The following is a 22,381-nucleotide window of genomic DNA, read 5'->3' on the forward strand; positions in this document are numbered from 1 at the left end:
TATCCTCTCCCATAGTCCTTAATGGACCGTTGGGTCACTCATGGCTGAGCCATGAATGTCTAATTGGCGATGAATTAAGACAGATGGCGCCCATCGCCTCTTCTGTCTTCGTCTATACATCCTATGGCTGTATCCTGTATGTTCACGGGTGCGGTTTGCTTGTTTGCGGGATGAAAACCCCCACAATAAACTGGGATTTTTCATCCCGGTTTTTCAAACTGGGAAAAAACCCCGCTGTCCACTCCCAAGACCCGCAAACTTGGCTATGGCTGAGGAAGATCCTTCAGCTCCTTACGTCTCCGACGAAAATCGAACCTAGGACACTCCTTCCCTAGGCATATGATTGCGAGCGCACAGGCACTAGGCTAACCGCGGGGATCTTAGTAAAATACAACCGCTTAATTGCATTGCATATAAGTCAGTGCTCTTTTCTCGTGCCAACTGTTTCGTTCATTTTCTTAAAATCTTCATCATTGCAACTGCATTGAATCATTTGTGAATGATATAATCATCTTCATTTACATCTTCACGGTTTCAAGAAAATGTTTTCTTGAATTAAAGAAACTTCTTATCGTCTTTGCTGCTTTTTTGTTTTCTTTTCCAAGTATAACACAAAAATTAATTAGAAGCCATTTTTTGAAGGAAACGTTATGAATTTTTATTAATTTATGGAATGGAAGCTTCAAGAAGTGACCAAAATATAATAAAAAAAAAATTCTGTCCAAACTGATGGCCACGTTATAACTTCAAGAATAACTTTAGAAAATGACGTCAACTATTTTATGCAAAGAATAACTTCGAGATTATAAATATAAGAATAACTTCAACTTTATTATGTAAAGAAGAACTCGAATGTTGTAGATTTAATGCGTAACTTCATAATAAATTTAATCATAATTCCAGGTTATAACTTTCAGAAAAACTGAATAATTATGACTTTCACTTTTATAACTTATAACTTAGGGATATCTTCAAGATAAGAACTTGAAGAATAATTTCAAGGTTTAACTTATGTGCAGGCTTCTTGAATAAGTTTAATAAACTCGGAGCATTTAATATATAATATTATTAGTTCCATGCTTAAGAAATCAAAATAACCCTGCTATTTCAGTAATTGTTTATCTCACCTGTCAAAAGAACATTTTTCATTGCAATCTTCAAATCTCGGAAGAAGATTCTGCATCGAATATAATTACAGAAGAAATACGATAAATGTCGTTGAATATAATGTGGCAAATATGCTTATTTTCATTCGATTTTCCATTAAGCCAACTGTTTTCATTGTTCTGAACATATTCTTTATCCAACAAGGTCTTTAAAGTTGATAATCCTACAGTACACACGTATGAGCTACCAACAGACGAAAAACAATAATTCTCAAATAATTTCTTCCTTGAAAATTTGTTTAACTCTTCCGCATTCCTTTTTTATTCCTAAATCTTGTCAGGTGAAATCATGTATGACGATCAGCAAACAAGCAGTAAGAAATGTTAAGTTTCTAAATGAATATTCTAATTTAGATATTTATGGTTTGCATTTGTTTCGTCTAATACGATGGACGTTCTGTTTAACTTTAATATCCTACTACAAAAAATCTCTTTATCATGCCTACTTTAATCCCTTATAGTACAGACACACACACACACACACACACACACACACACACACACACACACACACATATATATATATATATATATATATGGAAAAACTTAATTACAATTCAGGAGTATTTCACAGAACATTATTATTATTATTTAATAATAATAACATTAAATAATAATAATAATAATTATTATTATTATTATTATACCTCCAGGGAGTAGGACTCATCGAGGGAGTCCCTACGTCACCCACACCAGCTGTCATATCTCATCTTAAACTTATTCACACTACATGCACTCACTGCTTCAATAGGCAAACAGTTCCATTCACGATTCTCTGAGAGAAAAATCTACCTCTCACCTCTTTCTTATATTATATTATATCGTAATATTTTATAATATTATATTACAGTACATTATGTCATAAATGTTCCCATTTTGGACATAGATGCATTAATTTCAAAACACATAACATATATCTACATATTTCATTAAATTAATTACATTTCTTATCGGATTGTAATATAGAAATAATGAATTATTTTTATTCCCTTTTGCATTGGTTTATGTTCGGTAAGATGTCCACAATTTTGATTTACAATAAATTGATGCAAGTCTAAGGAGAAATTTTAATCAATAATAGAAGAATAGGCGTCTATAAATGGTAAAATATGATGTATGAAGGTCAAGAAATTTTTTTCTAAACAGTTATAAATTAGGATATATATATATATATATATATATATCTTCGTACTAATCAACTTCCGACCCCCCAATTCCCATACTCTTCCGTGCAATTTATCTGACAAATATTGCTATGTTACACATAAACGTCGCGCACACTAGTGGCGACATCTGTTATCACTTACCTTCACCATTTCGCTGTTTACTGTCATTTCAACTACATCGATAGTAAAGTTGACTCGGAATCCAAATCCATCAAAAGTGATATTTCCAGTCAGTCCTTGAATTTCTGTCTGTAGAAGTTCAATACATGGTTATAGAAAATATCATTATGGTTTTTTCGCCTAAAGAAACAACAGTAGATTCTGAAGAAGAAGAAGAAGAAGAAAAAAAAAAAAATATATATATATACTGGAAATACAAAAATAAATCCATGGAACACATAAAATGCATATTTGTTTCATTATAAACCCATTTTTATAGCAAGCAAATGCACATAGTGAAAAATGTTAATACGATTTGTTCGGCTTCATTTTCATACCAGTTTCCTTTCGATTTCTTTTTTTCCAAAGGATAAATCCGTATGTTTCTTTGACGGTGAAGGAATGCGGGGGGGTGAGAGGGGGGAGAACAGATTTCAATGGCTTGTTTCTTTTGGAGTATTATTATTCGTACAGGATAAGCAATACCTAATTATAATTCTAACATTATTTCTGTTTAATAGGAGGAAGAGGCTTTAAAGAGATTATTTCTCTTTAAAGCCTCTTAAGAACACATTTATTTCTGGAAATAAATGTGTTCTTAAAATCCTAGTGGTAGCTTTTGTCTCCGCATCCTGATATTATTGAGAATCCGGCAATTTCATGAAAGACAGTAAAATGAAAAAATATCCCTGCACAAAATGTGACGTGAGAATAGTGTACAACTCTATTCTCTATTACTTAGTATGCCACTACTAGGTAAAAATAATTGACAAAGATATTTTGCTAATTCTTGAAATATATGGCTGCTCTAATTCTATAGTAAAATCGGAAAATAATTCTACACAGTATAAGAGCATACTGAGGGGGGGGAAATCCTAACAGTCACTAACTTAGAACTATTTATATTATATAAACTTATTTAATTTGTTGCAGTTCAGAATAATGAATGACCTTATAAACAGTTACTGCCACAGTTGTTGAGAGAGCTTAGTGTGTCCCATCGTTTCGAATTGAAATACAGTTATTTTTGTTCTATATTAGCTATTTTGTATTAACTATATTAACTGAATTACGCTATTGTTTTGCAGTGAAATGTATTTTGTTTATAGAAAGATGCGCTGTGTTATCTTGTTAGAATTATTATTATTATTATTTGTTACTAAAATAATCGTCGCTAAAGACGATTATTGTAAAACAAAATTATTATTATTATTATTATTATTAAGAAAGACCTCCATTGAGGGCGACCACATACTACACACACACACACACACACACACACACACCAACTATCGTGCCGTCATACTTATTCTTGAATTCATTCACACTGCTTGCACTCACAACATCTAATGGAAATCCATTCCAATCACGCACGACCCTCTGAGAGAAAAATCTAGCCCTCACACCCTTCTTGGCGACCTTCATTCTCAGATTCCAAGGATGCCCTTCATCCTTTTCCCACCATCCATAAATCGAAAAATTCCATTAATTGAAATCCTGTATGACCCTTTCAGAAGATTGTAAATCTCAATCGTATCACCCCTCTTTCTCCTGTTTGCTGGTCTCTGCAGTTTAAAAATTCTCAATCTGTCTTCATAATCAGTATTCCACAATCCTGATATCATGCACAATATTCCAAGTTAGGTCTTATCAAGGCCTTGTAAAGTGGCAAAATGGCATTCTTATTTTTACATGTGAATGTTCCTTTCAGCATTGCAATTATCTTTTGAGCTGTATTTGCAATCATGGCTCCTCCGAACTTAAAATATTTGCTACATGGCTCCCCCGAACTTAAACTTCTTATCTATTAACATTCCAAGATCCCTAGCCTCATCAGTTTCTACCAGCATAATCCCAACACTATTATACGACATTGTATGTCTAATCACGACGAAGTGAATGAGTTTACATTTAGTGACATTGAACTGACCTCCATTTTCCCATGCCCACAATTCCAGTATTCAAACCATTCTGCAAGTACTGCATATCAGCAGCATTACTAATTATCTTCCCTATCTTTGAATCATCAGCAAAATAGTTGTATTTCGCTTGTCAAATCCTTTCTAATATCATTAATGTATAGATTGAATAACAGTGGACCAAGCACTGGTCCTTGTGGTACACCATTGGTTACCTAAAATCTTGCAGACTCACATCCCGCGTATATTACGTTTTGATATCTGTCAGACAGTCATTGTCTTATCCATGTTAATATTCTATAACCCAAACCCATATTCTCCAATTTATACAACAGTCTACCGTGCTGTATTCTGTCAAAAACCTTAGCAAAATCCAGAGATATCGCGGTGTATCATTCTCCTTGTCTAGTTCAATTACATTGTTATAAAATGTGAGCAAGTTGTTCCTTCCTTTAGTAAACCCATGTTGCTCATTGCAAAGTAGAGATCTACTTTCACCCATTTTTGAATGCGAGCCCTCACCAATTTTTCCAAAATCTTCACCACCACACCTGAAATTGTATCCAACTATCGACTAATTGGTCGATAGTTGGATACATCAGTCTTTGTACCGCCACCATTGTGAAATGTAATGACCATACATTCCTTCCATTCGTGAGGAATCTTCCCTGTTCTGGACTCATATAAAATAGCCTGGTCGAAGAAATACCCAGTTCAGCCTGAACAGCCTTTTAGCACAGGTGCTAATATCCCATCAGTCTTTATTGCTGAATTCTCATTCAGTTTGTGCAACAGCTCTAATACCTCCTTCTCGTACACTCGAGTTTCTTCATCCAGTGAAGAGGTAGCAGCGAGCTCAATATCGTATATACCAGGTTGAAATCTTTTAACAAAATGAGCACCCATTAATCGAACTATCTCTTCTGCATCTGTAACCCTCACGCCATCTGCATTTAAAATAATTATTCTTTAATATTCATTCTTTATTTCACTTGCAGCATATTGATAGAATTCTTGTGGCTTGTCTATAGCACGCAGAGCCAGTTGCTTTTCTTTCCATACAACAGTTGTGACTATTCTAGCGTACTGCTCATAACGAACATCATCCTTATGCACACGGTATTCCTTCCACATCATCCCTTTCTTAATACGAATCTCTTGCTTGATAAGATTACAGATCCATTTGACTCCTACCTTATTTATTCTTCGAACTCTCGGATCAAACTTAGCACTCTTTGATCTCGAGTTCCTTTTGTCACGCGCTGCTTGAGGAAGTTGTCCCGCAACAGCTCAATAAACGCATTTTCATTCTTCTCATGAGATTATACTGCTACCCAATCAATATTTGGATAATTAAAGTCTCCCATTATAATTATTCATTATTCTTTTCACGCTCATCTTTTCTATTTGTCGACGCATTTTTTCATTACTAGCAACCGATCTACGAGGTCTGTAACAACACCCCAGTATGTAATTGATCTTGTTAGATTCCACGTCACAACAGATGGCTTCAAACTCGCTGCCACGTGAAATACTGTTAGTAGTAGTAGTAGTACCACTACTACAATCATAGGTCTCAACTTTAGCTGGATTCAAGTCATCCGATATCATTATCAGCACGCTCCACCCTCTCCTATCCTGTCTATATTTCCCAAAAATACTGTACTCTTTAAACTCGATACCAGTTATTAGGTCTGATTCTGATAGCCTGGTCTCACTAATGCATGCTTACTATCTGAGGTCCCAACATATTGAGGCAACAAACTCTATCCCTTTGTTTCTGATACGCCTAGCATTCGTGTAAAGACAATAATATACCTGCCTGTTCTTTTGTCCTGTTTGGAATCTATATGAAGCAGTTGGACAACTTGCAGATCTCTATTCTTCTCTGGTGCCTAATAAATGTAGACATCTTTGCACACGTTTGATCTGTCCGAACAGAACGAACACAAAGTCTAAATTGTTCTCTTCTCGTCAACATTTCTATGACAAAGCTCATTCCAATCATTAACACAGTTGTATAACATTGTCGCTCTTACACTTACATTCTGGCCATTTTCACCACATATAACTGTATTTTGTGTATTTTAATATATATATATATATATATATATATATATATATATATATATATATATATAAAACAGAGTTTCAGTTTCCAACTAATTCAATCACCACTCATATCACTTTTTCTAATTCGATCCTCTCACAAAGTTGGAATTTCGGTTTGGTTTGATATTATTTATAAGAGAGCGCACAAATTATTGAATCTTTTTGATATTTTGAATAATTGGCTGAATCTTGTTACTTTCTATCAAATACCACTGTGTGTCTATCATTCACCTAATGACACTAATATTATGAAGTGATCATTATCATTTCTCAAAATGTTGATTTTCTCCAGCACAAACGTTTCCTTTAGCCAATTCACCATCATCTTAAGATTTTAATGTTCTCTCTCTTGATGTCCCCCCCCCCTCTTGTGACCCTTCTAAATATATTGATATGTTGTTTGTCCTTTAGCGAATTTACAATGCAGTGTTTGACTTCTCCGATGGGAAAAAGCACTCAAAAGTATTCTCGTTATAATGTAGTCAGGCGGTATACGAATGCCAGATAGGATGAGCTTTTTGATTTCTATGCTTTGCCCTGCTTGGATATGTATTTTTCATTTCTGTTTCCATGTATTAACAGGCCATTAACACCCACAGCCTGCAACGAATCCTTGGCATTATGTCTTATGCTTAAGTTGCATGTCTAAATATTTATTCTCTGTGTAGATTTCATGTCCTCCTGGTTGGTTTACTAGTTGTGGAATGAAACACCGAAGTCTCCGAGAGGAAATCCTCCACCTTCATATGAGACTGTCGAACACACCTTCACAGTTGAAAAGCAGATAATTATTCTTCTCGTCCTAGACGAGATTCGAAACCAGGTCTTTCCAATCAAAAGCCTTCGCAACAGAGTGAGCTACGGAGGCTCTGCATATCAACTGCTGCAACTAAATTCAGACCTATTTCATAGATTTCTCAGTGGGATGCTGAAAACATTGTGGAATTTATTGGTTGCAGAATTCAATGGTCTTATTTTTGGGGAAACATTTTTTCACAGTCTTACTTTAAATTACATGCTAATCCCAGGACAAGAAATTTTTCTTCTTGAAAGAACTCTAACTCGTAATCGTATCGAAATAAATAAATTACAATTATTGCTTGAAAGTATTAAGCTTCACTCTCTTTCAAGGCATCCCTGAACAGCCATTAACGCAAAACAAATCACTAATTAATCACTTCACGGAAGAAATGCTGGCTTCATATTCACTGTGAAGCAGTTCAGACCTTCCTAAAACACTTAACTCAGTACAGAAGAGAACAATTAGATTGATTAATGGCGTTTCTCTGATCAATTCAGTTCCTCTCTTTCACACTGACATTCCTCTTGCTTGCAATTTCACAGTTCAACTCCACTCTAAGAGAACAAATTTTCTTTTAGAGTGGATCAATAATAATTATAATAATTTCTGAATGTCGATGTAAGATTGAATTCGTTGATAATAACAAGTTCACAAATTAAAACATCGCTCATAAATCAATTGAATCTGAACATTCTCATTTGGAAATGCGTCTACATTGGATACAGTTTTTGGAAACATTCATGTCATTCTTTCCATTGAATCTTGTATTGTCTGAGATAAGAAAGAGAAAGTGATCTTGCATTGCTGCCAAAAACTGAGAAACCTGGAAGGGCTCTCAAGTTGACTATGATCAGTTGAATAAAGAAATCTCTCTCTCTCTCTCTCTCTCTCTCTCTCTCTCCTTCAGGAAAATTCTTTTTTGCACAATCAGCATATCTCATCGCCATAAACCATTCTTTTGAGTTTATTCTGGGGTTAACTCTAATATTCTTTCCTACTTCACTGAAGGTTTACTGTGCATCCTGCAAACAGATGAATTTGTTTGTTTGTTTGCAGGAAGAGAAACTAGAGTAATACGGAAGGAAACCGGTTTTAGCTCCTCATGAGAGGCCACTCATCTTCGGTTGAAAAGCCTATTTATTCATAAGAAATGTTCGTCACGTTAGCAAAATGAATCGGTTTCCTCCAGCTTGTCTGTAAAATTATCCATCCAAATGCTCTACGTAATCGAGAGTACGGATGCCCGTTGCGTAAGAAACGGTCCGTATATGTTTTAAGATTGATGTTTTGGAGCACAAGTTCTGAGTACAACTGCGAGAGAATCAGGGATATAAGATACTTTCGTATCTCATTGGTTCACGATTTTCAAATGTTCCTAGATGATGATGATCATTTATTTATTTATTTATTCGTATGCAGTTCTCTCCATTTTCTCCCCCGTTCCTATTGGGACGAGTTGAATCTCCTCATGGGGGGAAGGGGTTAAGTATTTATGGCTGTAGATTCGTGTGTGTGTGTTCACGGGGCCGGTTCGCCTGCTTGCGGGATGAAAAAACCCCAGATAAACTGGGGGGGAAAAGCCTGCTGTCCACGCCCAAGACCAGCTAACTTGGCTGTGGTTGAGGAAGATCCTTAAGCTCCTCGCGTCATCTACGGGAATCGAACCCAGGACACTCCTTCCCCAGGCATATGGTTGCGAATCGCAAAGCCACTAGGCTAACCGCGCGAACATGATGATGATGAAGCATGCAGTATACTTACTGGTTCTGGGTACTGTTGGTGATGAAACGTGCTTTAGTCATCTGTTAAAGAGACAACTATCTGGTGTGTGTGTGTGTGTGTGTGTGTGTGTGTGTGTGTGTGTGTGTGTGTGTGTGTGTGTGTGTGTGTGTGTGTGTGTGTGTGTGTGTGTGTGTGTGTGTGTGTGTGTGTGTGTGTGTGTGTGTGTGTGTGTGTGAATTTAATAACTGTCAGAACGTACATTTGATAACCTAAACAGTTAGGGAAGTATTACTTGCAAAGAATACGCATCAGCTTACCAACACGGAAAAATAATATGTATACAAAATCAAAATACACAGAATCGTGAATAATTTGAAACGGAAGCAAAGTGATCGGAAAATGCAAACACTTCGGTATTTCTCTATTTATTTAAGTACGAAGGTGCTTAAAATGTCCGATAATCCTGTTTTCATCATGTGAGTGTTCGTCTCGGAGTCAATGCACTTATTAATGCACATAACAAAACTCCCTAGCGATGTACACATTCTCTTGGTTCATAAAATGTGCAACTCAGACAGTGGATAACAAAAAAAAAAAAAAAACTGCCAATCTCTTCGTATGCACTCCTGGATCCTTGACACATATCTTCTTCGTACAGAGAATGTTTTAGTGTCTTTGAAGATATTGTAGAGAGTTTTCCCCTAGCTGGGAACATGGATTATGCATTTTATTTTAGACCATTTTAACTGAGAGTGACGCAAACATGGTAGATGTGTTGAATGCTTAAAATATGAATGAAACTGTCCCACGCACTTCGATAACATTGTTACAAACATGAATATTGCATTGCTTTGAAAAATATCGAATCTTAAAAGGACGCCAAGAGAAATTTTATCCTGGCTGGCCATCCCATGAGAAAATAGGATATACGGAATACTGTAAAGCAAGCTACTCTTTTTTGGCAAGACGTGTTTACGTTATGAAAAAAGATATTCCTATCTTTCTTGAGAGATTGCAATTTTACCTTTACGACACGTGAGTTTCAGGTAGCCACGTTACTTACGGTTCGTGTCCGTGTGAAACCTCGCATGTTGTTTGCTAGTTAAAGATCGAGAATCGATATGCTGTGGCTCAATCTTATATATATATATATATATATATATATATATATATATATATAACCTCCTAACTTGAGTAAAATTAGCATTGCACGTCCAATTATGAGATATTCTCTTTTGCTCCATAACACAAATTTTTATTTCGTTGTTGGTTCTAATACTACAGAATTGGTTCTAGAATTCACTGGTCTTAATCTAAATCTTTTCTAAAGATATTTATTATTGTTGTTTTGCTTGCTATATATACGATTAACGAATATCATGATTCCTTGTTCATTTCTGCTTCACAATTTTAAAACAAAAATGTAAAAGGTTTTTCCAAGCTATCATACAAGTAACTCTTTACCTGCTCCTTGTGAGGAAAGATATAACTCCTATTTGAAATGACTATCCAGACGAACTACCTCATTCGGTGCTTTACTTCCCAGTCAGCTAAACAATCACCCATCTTTAGTTATATTCCATACAAAATGTAGACTGCGTTGTCAAAGATCCATTCTAACCGTATAACTAGTTTATCATTTCGAAGGGAATCCGGAAAGTTACATATTAACACCAACTGGATGGAGCTTTGTTCGATAACGAACTTTCGTTGAATTGCACTCGAATCGACTGACGAAATTAGTATCATTCCAACAATACCGGACATGTGACACAGTCAACTCAATTTTCCATTTGTCCTTTGATTATAAAGACATTGATTTCTGCGAGTCTCAACTAGGACGTGCGTAACCTTTATTGAAATGTTTAAGTGCTGGCAAGTTAGTCCGTCTTATATGTGGCACATTTTCTTCGTGTAAATGAAACAAATGGGCATCAGATCGTAAGTAATTAATAGATATTATATAATGTAATACTCTTACGTCACACCGTTAGGTGTCTCAACTGTAATTCCCCTGTTGTAATTGCTTGCAATGTAATTGCAAGCGGGGTACTCTCATACAGAGCCCTGCTTTCAGTTATAATCTACCCCCCTCAGTTCTTTCTTTCTTGAGTGCATTCGTTCTCGACTTCCATGAATAACCTCTCGTCCACTTTTATCGTATGCCTTTCATTTGCTCATGTAAATTCAATTAATCTCCACTCTACATCGATTGTTAAATCCATTAGTTTCTGTCTATATTGAAATGACTAATCCATTAAGAATCAGTATTCAGTTGCTATTTTTATATCACCCCTTACACAATGACCGATGAAAATTCGTATAGTTTTAACATCTTACTGCTTACCACTGCAAACCTGAGTTCGACCGATACGCATTTTTCTGATTTAAGTGATTTTAATATTATAAAATCGACACACACACACACACACACCACCACCACCACCACCACCAATAATTAACATAAAGATGTCTTCATATGCTTCTTCACCCAAGAACACTGAAACCTAAAAGAAATCAGTATGAATAAAAGACTACATAACCCAAGAAATCCAATAACCAGAGTGGTGGTCTCATACTGGACTATGAAAATTATGTAAACCTAAAAATAATACACAAAAATCCGTCCCAATAGTCTATATCCTGGCAAGCAGACGCTGATCATGCCCTGAAATTTTTATAAATGAATTTAAGAAGTTGCCCTTCGCAGGATCCACCCTACAGTACTTAAAAATTACATACAGGGTATTCATTCTTTAAGTGAGTACGTTGTGATAGGGACCGACCGAGGCACTGTTCGATAGCGAAACGTAGATAAGGGTTAACCAGCTGTCTTCTTATTTATTATTCTTTGATCTTTGCTCATTTAGACGAAGAACAGATGCACTTTCTGTCAACTGCCTAAAGAAACTAAAATTACGAATACCAGTCCAGAAGCACTGTAGCTCCATTTGTAATCATGATGCCATTTGATTTTAAACATTGTTTCGAATATCGCCTACAATGTTAGCAGCGTCGACTTTTCAACTGAAGGTGAATTCCAACTTCATGCGAAAGTGATAGAGTTCGATTCGGAATCTTTTTTGTTGTTGTTGTTGTTCTCGTCCTTCAAGAGACGTACATAGAACATTGATCCTGAGAATCCAGAATGGTAATTAATCCATATTAATTAATATTAATATTAATCCAGTTACATGCGATTAATGTCTGTCGTTACAAAAATTAGATTTATAAAAAAAGTTCAGTGGACTTAACCAGATCATTGTGTCTGATATTAAAAGAACAGGGACTTTAAAAAAAAATAGCAAAAAAATCATAACCGTCAAATGTTAAAAGCAAAATTAGTTCGTAACTGCAGGAAGAACATAATTGCATATAAAGATTTAAAAAATCTTCAATAATCCAAACAATTAATATTTCAACAATCAAAAACAATCGATCTATTTTCAAAACAAGCCAAAAGCAATCAATATATACATTTTTCTAATATTGTATAAATTATTTTCACTAAAATACAAAATATGGTTAAAACTATTCGAAATTTCGTTTTCTGGATGTTCACTATACAACAGAAAAAAAAACTTAGGACAATTTTTATAACAATTTCTGATTTTAGTTCTTTTCTTTAAAACTTGATGTCTAAATATAGACAAGGAAACTTGATCCAAAAGGTAAGAAACTAATTTATCTCTGCTGTAGCTACAAGTTTCAAAGCAACAGCTGAAATGAAAACTTCCACTATAATATGGTTGTTACACAAGAAGCGAGCATTTGATCTTTGCGACAGAAATAAAAGAACAAACAAGAAAGGAAACTTGAGATTCATTAGTGACCTAGGCTAGTTATACCGTTTCCAGACCTTCTTGAAGAAGCGTGCTATCCGCTCTCCGTGTTCCCAGGGAACCACCGGGATACTTCGACAGTCGATTCCCTTGGTGCCATTATTGTAGACTTCGCCTCGACGGAAGTTGTTGCGGAAGATATCCGGTTTCTTCTTTAATAGTCGACTGTAGGAGTCGAGGATGACCTTGGCCACATCGTACATCAAGGCAGCATCCGCCTGTAGGGGGAAAAAAAAAGGTAAAACGCACTTGAGAAACATTCAGGAGAAAAAAGAACTTCGAGAGGTTATTCAAGTGTCTTGTTAAAGCAAAAACGTAGTCGCTTATGAGATTATGCTGAATTAAGGAGGGCCTACGAGTGGCGAAAAATTGCCCATTAGAGAAGACATGCAGACGTTAAATGATACTCAGCTAAAAGGAACTTCCTGCGAATATTTCTTGAATGCTATCTTGCACTTAAGGATGAAAACAATAAAGCAATGGAACGAGAAAATTCTTCCTATAATGAACAAAATTAGAACTATTACGCAGAGATAGTGGTTGTAAACCGAGCTAGAACAAAGCCTCGGTAATGTATTGATGGGAATCAGCAATTTCACACAAGAGCTTCTCTGTTAATGCAGCGCTTGTTGTTATTGCTAGCGATTGGTTGCTTAGTACAGCAAGAAGTATATCATCTTATTTACAAATGAGGAACACTAAATATTCCTTGACACATGCGGGAAAATATATGGGAGTCCTAAGAAACTAGGGTTTGTTAGTTTCGTAAGAGGACTGTCCGTTAAAGTTTATTAAGACGGTGAAATTTTACATACGAAAGATGAAAAGAATATTTAATTTTCCTCTGTGTACAGTAGATGGCGTTGTTGTAGATGATGGAGACGAAGAGTTGTAGAGTAGGTACCCTTCCTCGATAAGTCACTGAACTCCTTGGAGATGTCAAAATAATAATAATAATAATAATAATAATAATAATCTTTGAACTGAAATGAATTAACTCGCAATAGATGTGGAGGAATAATCAGATACCATTAAAACAGAAATGGCTTCTGCTGCTATTGCAGTTTTAATTCCAGCTGAAAGTAGACATTCTACAGGTGTTATTAAAAGCAACTTGGATGGAACCTACGAGTTAAGTCGTGCACCTTGAGGTTTTTATCTTTGAAGCATAGCCAATATTCTTCCGATAATGGCTAAACATTAGAGATATCGCTGAGCAGGAATTGCATTGCATCTCGCATATGAAATGGTGTGAACATTTCCACCATTGATCTCACTTTACATTTTTCAATGGACTTTTCTCATTAATAATGTATGCCATGTAATTTAAAAGCATGCTATTACTACGAAGTATGATTACATTACTATGTGGATGTTACGTGCTATTAATACATGTCCTCATTAATAACATCCAGTTACTCGTATTAGTCATGAAGCTAATTCCGATGCACCCATATATTTTACAGTAGAATATGAAGAACATCTCAAGATAATTGTTGGTGCACTCGATCCTTTGTAAACGAATTCGTAATGCTTAATTCCATAAATGTAATAATAAAAATAATAAAGCACCACCTACGTAACTCTACTTTTGTAATGGAAAAGCAATCCGATTTTCAATTTGATACCCATATTTCCAGCCGAAGGCGTTAGCTGTTCTCATATGGAGTTGATAGCTTTCCTCCTCATTAAAATAAGTTTTTCTCTGCCAAAATAAACAATCCATCCCTAATGACGCATGCGATTAAAGGCTAAATACTGTGGTCCCGCAGCTTTAGTGCTTTGATCGTATTTCCAAATATCAACAATGAAGCAGTACCTACACGTGAGAAGCATAAAACTTTATGCTTCTCACGCATAAAACTTTATGATATGGTCATGTAATTTTTTTTACGAATGTAACTATGGGCAATTTATTTTATTTAAAACTCGAGTGTTTTCCCTGCTAGGGATTCGCAGAATCTATTTCCAATGTTACAAAAGTGTGAAAACTGAAAAGTGCGAAGTACGAAAACTTATTGTCACCACTGAAGCAATTGCTATATTTTTGTGTGTTCTTGAAATATGTTCTATTGAATTCACTGTAAGTCTGTTTCATCGGAAATATTTTAGAAACTTGTGCAAATATATTTCCAAGTTGATCACATGATTGCTTGCTTGTTCTACAGTGTTCATTTTACCTTTAACAAGATGACTCGTCATCACCAAGACTTCACGGAAACTTAATTCATGCCGTGACAGGGATGGTTAAGCTTATAAACAGTATGATGCGCCTGCTCATTGCGTATTTTCTCTTGCAGTTTGCAGTCATGCAAGATGAAAAGGTGAGTTTAAAAGAGACAAACCATGCGACCTCCTTATGAGACTAACTCAGCTACATTTGAAAAGATCTTATAAAGGCTTTCGATCCCGGTCATTCCAACCAAAAGAACATCTTGTTACCATGTATGTTTATTGCCGTCATGCTCAAAATTTTGCTGCAATTTCTTCAATGCTCAATTAATGCATAAGTAGTTTACATTTTACTATTTCTGGACTCGTTCATTTAACTAGATATTTAACTAGATAGGAAGCGTAACCATGTGCACTTGCAAGAAAACTAGGGTGAGTTATTGAAAATGTGAATACTAAGAAGTAAGCATTTTTTTTTAAATTTCACATTACAGTATGTAAACTTGATTACATGGAATCTGTCATCTTTAATTTATATACATCAGCAATCTAAAGATTTGCTGATGTATATAAAGTTTCCGATGACATAAAGTTTGCTGATGAAGTTTCATTCCATGCAGAAAATAAATCTGTTGTCATGTTTCTATGGAGAAGACAGAGCTAGAAAGCTATTCCAAAGAACAGCGGTAGGTGGAATAAAAGAAGAAGAACAGAAGTTTGTTTGCAGTTTGAAGAGAACTGCCATTGTCGCTAATGAAGTATATCAATAGAACAATTAGAAATGCATCCCCCATCCAATTATAAGCAGCATTGAAACAAGTGCAAGAAGTGCCAGAGGACTCGATAAAGTCATATGGAGTGAAAAATCCTGGTTTCTTTCTTATTTGTGTGTACCAAAGGAAACTGGTACAGTGACCAAACATACGAAGTCATGGACTCAATCTGATAGGTCACAAAATATAGTGGATCAATGACGTGACAGGTTTTCCCTGGCATTTTGACGTTTTGATATTACTAGGGAAAGGACCAAATGAACAGGCCCACCTCAATTCTTTTTTCCAGCCATGCACACGCATTCATGTTGATCATTTTACACTGTATGTGCGAATATACATGATTATCAAAAAAAAAAAAAATCAGATTTTTTGACAATTCTAATCCAGTTTTATTCTAACAAGTCACCACTGTGGGTTATTAGGCTATATATATGGAATAGATTTGTCATTCACTATTATTACGGCGTTTTTAATAATTGATTTACCAAAGAAAGGAAAGTTAGTCGCAAGATTGATAGCACATCGGTACCGTATGTAGGAAAAATTAGAATAATCAGAAATCGAATAGGGATACCCAGTTTCAATCCCGATGTTTGGATCCTTGATTGGAATTATCGTTGCAAATTCATTCTACTGTAGATTATTTAATTTTTTTATAGTCGATTCCAATTAGCGTTGACAACTTTAACTAGAATGCTTACATCTTCTCCGTGAATTTGTTTCTTTAAGAAACAATATCAATAGCTCGTCCTAAGTATTTCATCATCGAAATATCTCAAAAGCATTCGAGATATTCGCACAAGAAATAAATCACAGTATACTCTAAGTCACGTGATTCTTCCGGTGTTAAAAACATGGCAACCAACAAATAGGTGCATTTTTACGAGTAACGTCGTACGGTGTTATAAGGTGTGTATTTGTTTTAATCGAGGAACCTCGCATTTGAACAAGTCCGAAAGTTTAAATCACATAATTTTCAAACAAGTTTGTGGCATCTTCATCTTACCGATGCTTATGTATGTCGACAGCCAACTCATTTTCAGCGAGTTTTTGTTACAGGTAGGTTCAAAATATTAGAGTGCGCTTTCATTTTTATACAACAGCAACAGCCTTTTGAAGAAAGAAATTAAACAGAAATTACTGCACATTCTTCTTATTCTCTAATATAAGTCAGTCCAAATATGGAACAAGCATGTTTTCCGAATCACTCTTCTTCCTTTTCGTCCAGCTTGACATGATAGTTCCCAACTATCATGTCAAGAACACATCATGAACTTTAACTTAAATCCATGAGGTAGGTACAGTACATTTATGTATTTTCGTACCTCACTAGATATCATATGAAAGTAGAGAGCTTAGGAATAAAAGAGTTTGTACTCACCGATACATATTTCGTGCCCGCTCCAGGCCATCGTGTATGATCAAGCTGTGCCCACACATTATGAAACTGTCGGAAGTCTGGGCTGGTCGGTTGTAGGATTCTGAACCCAGTAACGTTGATAGCACCAAACTCTAACACTTGAGTATTCCATAGTTCGTCCATTACCTGGTAGAAACAAATAAATGAAATAATCCACTGCTTTAGTAATTTGAGATAATAAAAATGTTTAAACAGGGAATACATTAGGAATGTTTCAATCATTTTTTTAATAGATAGGATCTTATGAATTCATTTAATATTCGAAATATGTTATTCCGTCTTTCAGACGCGATAACAAATAACTAAGATGTATTATTTTAATACTTTCGTTGCAAACTTTGATTAGTTTTCTGCACTTTGTTGAATAACTGATAAATAAATCACAAAATTTTAATTATTGTAGAAATAAGGTGCGTCATCCATTCTATGTAGAATGAGCAGCAGATTGTTACTGAGATGCGAACCGATCCACTCTAACTACAGAATTAAAATATTAATAAAAAGTATCCTTCCTGTGAAACGGGCATGAGATAACTGCTAATATTTTCATAAACAAATTTCCAATGAAGCTGATAACAAGCTAAATGCCTCGTGTTTCGTTTGAACATATTAAGTCTGACATATTTGTGAATCACTAATTGAAGTAGAAATGAACGTTAACATTTACAGCTCCTCTGAAAAATAAAATATTTACAATCCAGCGAAAATAGAAAATAGTAATTAACTTACATCAGATATTAAAATAAATATTTTATAAAATACGAAATGTTTTATACTTTTAACGTCTTTCTTTATGATTAATTTAGATAAACACAGAAACCGATAAAGAAGAATATGTTCTATTAAAGTATTTACAAAGATTACAACCAAAAACATTTTATAACCTCTAAATAATGTTTTGATTGCTAATAACAATCACTGAAGATTGAGAAATGTACATATACTACCAAGAAGAGGGTGATATCAGAAGGAGAAGAAGGCATCAATTTATCGATTGTTCATTTAATAATGAAAAGCAAAGAGAGATATTTTGTTGGATTGATGCATATGAACGGTTAATGTTAATTGATGGATCCACAGGTTCTGGGAGAATAACAAGAAAGCGACTGATTGATTTTGATGTAAAGAAGGAGAAGTGCTGGTGAAAATACGTATAGCAACTGGATGAAGCACAATAATGCGGTCTGCAATAGATTATGAAGGGAATTAAGAAGACAAGCTATCAACCCAAGCAACACTATGGATCCAAGTATGTACTGGAAATTATAACAGATTTTAACCAAATCCTACTTGCTGAAATGGAGATGAAAACATTTCACGATACTCTTATTGGTATTTGAAAGATATAGTAGTTCACATAAAAGTGACATAAAAAATCAAAAGAGAGCTTAGCTTTCGTGATGACAAAGGCGTTCCCGATATTTATTGTCAACAAAATATATCCAAGTAGATAATTCATATCCCATTTACAGATATTTATTATACTCGTCATCATTTGTTTATGATATCAAGAACGAAATGCATTAGTACACTGCAAGTCAGTGAATACAGAATAATTATAATTAATAAAAGAACACCTGTAGAGAATTGCTTTTATTCAAAGATACAAAAAAACTTCCCTTAAAGCTAAACTTAGCATTTTATTATCAGTAATGTTGTGAGATTTTGCTGAGGAGAAAATCGAAAGACATAGGATTTAATAGTGGATATTCTACCAGAAGTGGAGTTTTATCTATGCAGAAGTGGTGTGAAAATTCGAAAGCTAAAAAAATGTTATTTAATAAAATAATTCGAACGAAAACCAACCAAAAAAAAAAAAAAATCCATGAACAGAAGAATTCAGCAAGGTCATTAGAAACATCGTTATTTTGTTTTATAAACTTGTCGGCTATATTATTTTAATTGCTGCAAAAGGACTTAATGAATGGAGGAGAGTTAAAGTTTTCCTTTTCCATTATGACCTGTTCAATCCTGTGAGACAAAGTCTTAATAGCAGGAAATTAAAACAGCATAAAATTAATAAGGAAGACCCAACTTGACCTACACTATGTCGATACAGGCATTTTTCAGCATTGGACCACAAATCAAATACTTCTACTGGAAAAATTATTCGGAGCAAAAAGAGATTTCTAAAAGTAAGAGTTCGGAAAGGTAGATGGACAGAAGCACATTTAATATGGCAGAATAACAAAAAATTATTTACTGCCAAGGAAATAAAAAGTCATATCAGAGTTTTTGTGATTGACATGGAATATCAGAGCAGACATGTGCAAATCCTAAAACAATTTAGGAGCATCAAGAATGCCAAGTGAAAAAATATATATATATATATATATATATAAATGTTACCGAATTTGGTAAGAAGACCAATCAAGTCATGAGAAGAAGGATTCCCCGAAAAAAAAAAAAAAAAAGTTCGAAAAGTCGCCGATATGGGTAATATGGCGACTTTGCATAAAACGCAGTTCAATACCTGTTTTTCTGGTATTATAAAAGCTATAAACGAAAATATTTCACAAACGCATTCCTATTGATAGTCGTCTTCAGCAAGTTTACTTATCCTGCGTTACTTATAAAGTTATTTTACCTTAACAAATGCAATTTCATCAGCCCTCTTCGTGAGTTTAGAACCTACCAGTACTGGTGTAAAGGTCCTCTCTCAGCTACCGCGCTTAGCTGAAGTTTAAGAATCTTTAGAAGTTCGACCTGGTTAGGTTAGGTTACCTAATCTAACCCGATTGAACCAGTCCCTAACCTTACTAACCAGAAACCACTGCTACCACCAGAAGAAGTTGCCACCGCGATTGTCGACAGATCACACCAAAATATTCCGGATGATACCGCCGCCCGTGAAATAGTGCGACAATTGCTTTATTCCACGGTATGGAAAGTCTTGCGCAAAATTATTACATTTTATCCATGCAATATCAGCCGTGCAGCAGCTGCTACACGATGATTATGATAAGCGACTGACATCTGCTTTGATGTTTCTGGTCAAACTGGAAGTTGAAAATGCTTGGTCGACTTCTAATTCTGAGGAGATGAGGCCAATTTTTATCTGAATGGGGCTGTAAACACTCAAAATTGTCGAATGTGGACTTCTGAATCACCTCACGCGCTCCAGCAACTCCCATTACATTTACCAAAAATTACCGTTTGGTGTGGATTCACAGCAGATTTTAGGGTCATTCTTTTATGAGATCATCATCACTCTTACAGAATCAGTATTTTGTTTCATTACAACACTTTTCACCTAGTAGCAGCATTATCCTCACTTCAAAAAAAAGTGGGGAGAAGGAATTACCCCTACTCTCAGAGGTGATGAAAGAGATAGTATCAGGCCAGCACAGTAGGTACAGGGGCGGATCACACTGGATATTTAAAAATAGCCTGCTACAGGATACAAATTACTTAATTAGCTGAAGGAACTACATCAACTCACTTATATGTGACCATGTCACATCACAAGCAATCATTGATGGTCAAGACCCAACTTCATATATTTACACAGAAGTAGAGTCATCGCTGAATTGGAGCAGAGGGGGAAATATTACATCAAATAAAGCAACAACATCCGCTCGGTTAGCCGAATGACTGCGATTTTCAACCATATGGAGAAGTGTATTCATGGCCGGAGAGGAAAGGAGTGTCCTGGGTTCGATTCCCGTCACCGACGTGAGGAGCTTAAGGATCTTTCTCAGACATAGCCAAGTTTGCCGGTCTTGGATGTGGACAGAAGGGTTTTTCCTCCAGTTTATCTGGGGTTTTTCCTCCCGCAAGCATGCAAACCGGCCCCGTGAACAGCCACCTTATCCTCGGGACGGATACGGCTTTGAAGGGCTAAGGATAGCCCCGTAATAGGCCACTAGGCCTAATATGTGAAGAGAAGAAGAAGAAGAATATAAAGCACCAACATAGGCAATTACTAGAAATGGATGTCTTATTTGAAAGATAGTGCTAAAGGTGCTCTTATAAGTTCTCGCTGCAAGCACACAAGCTTTACACATCCACCTACCATTTTGTCATTAGAAAACCATCAATAGACATTTACTAACCTTTGTGCCAAAATAACATACGGTGGAAGAATCTTAAAGGCCAATCCATGAAATCCTCCTGCACACCTTGAATTACTACCAAAGTGTACAAAGATGAAAAACATTCCTTGAAGCCACTTGCAAAATTCTTGCAGAAGCGAAACAACTCTCAACTTTTGTGCAATAAAAACAGTTACTAGTTACGCTACTTACCTAAAGAAATCATGCAATGCCTTGCCAATAAAGAGGTCATAGAAATAAATGGTCTTATCTGTAAGTTCTACCAAGCTTTCTGGGAACAGCTCGGGCCTCTCCTCTAGAATATGTACAAGGGCATACGCTGGCTACTCAATAGGAATAACAACATTGTCATCGAATTCGTCCCAAAAATGATGATCTCACCAAATATGAAAACTGGCTAATCATCTTCATAGTCAACACTGATTGCAAAATAACATCCAAAGTCATCACCAACAGGACGAAACTGCCCCTAGAGAAGATAATAGACAATCATCAGAGCAAAATCTTGCTCTGATGATTGTCTAAGTCTTGCCAACATAAACAATGGGTGCGTGAGCCTAGTGACATTAGACCAAGAAAGAATCTCTGAACGCATTGAGCATTTCTCCCTGTTCAAATTCTTGAAAGCCTTCGGCCCCAACATCATTCGGGTAATCAAGATGCTGTATTCTGATGCTGACTTTTGTCTAAAAATTAATAACAGACTCACGGCACCTGCGACATACAAGAGAGGAATAAAAGCCGTCAACTTCTGCACAGATTAAACAGTCTACTCAGTGAAACTCACCCGTGGATCCTTTCTTGCCAAGCACTCGCCTTGATGGCCTGTGCTGATGATGTCGCTCGCTATTGTAGTCCGCCAGGAAGAAGACTTTTCGCAGTATCAGTTGAATACAGGGTAACAACTTTTCATATCCAGTTCTTCAATAATCAGTGTCACGAAAAGTTATATAAACAACAACAGAAGAAATAGTCTGTTTTTCTTCCACCGTTGGGTTCCATTTCTACTTTCCTAGGAATGACAGCAGCGTATGTCCCGATGAGTCTCATCACCCATCAAAGGTGAAAAT

The 22,381-nt window shown here is 35.6% G+C and overlaps 1 protein-coding gene across 1 annotated transcript in view; it reads right to left on the minus strand.

The window, feature by feature from the left end:
* The window catches only part of LOC150107420 (glutamate receptor 1-like), a 322,254-nt gene that overhangs the window by 66,859 nt on the left and 233,014 nt on the right, over window positions 1-22,381 (minus strand). Inside the window, exons 5-7 of the mRNA XM_090391848.1 lie at window positions 17,218-17,382; window positions 12,906-13,106; window positions 2,474-2,581 (exon numbers count right to left, since the gene is read on the minus strand). Of these exons, the coding sequence (XP_090247974.1) occupies window positions 2,474-2,581; window positions 12,906-13,106; window positions 17,218-17,382 (474 nt within the window). The remainder of the gene's footprint in view (window positions 1-2,473; window positions 2,582-12,905; window positions 13,107-17,217; window positions 17,383-22,381) is intronic.

The sequence above is a fragment of the Typopeltis vanoorti genome, chromosome 4 (assembly GCF_054136105.1).
Source record: "Typopeltis vanoorti isolate ZY-2024b chromosome 4, IOZ_Tvanoo_1.0, whole genome shotgun sequence".
NCBI lineage: Eukaryota > Metazoa > Arthropoda > Arachnida > Uropygi > Thelyphonidae > Typopeltis > Typopeltis vanoorti.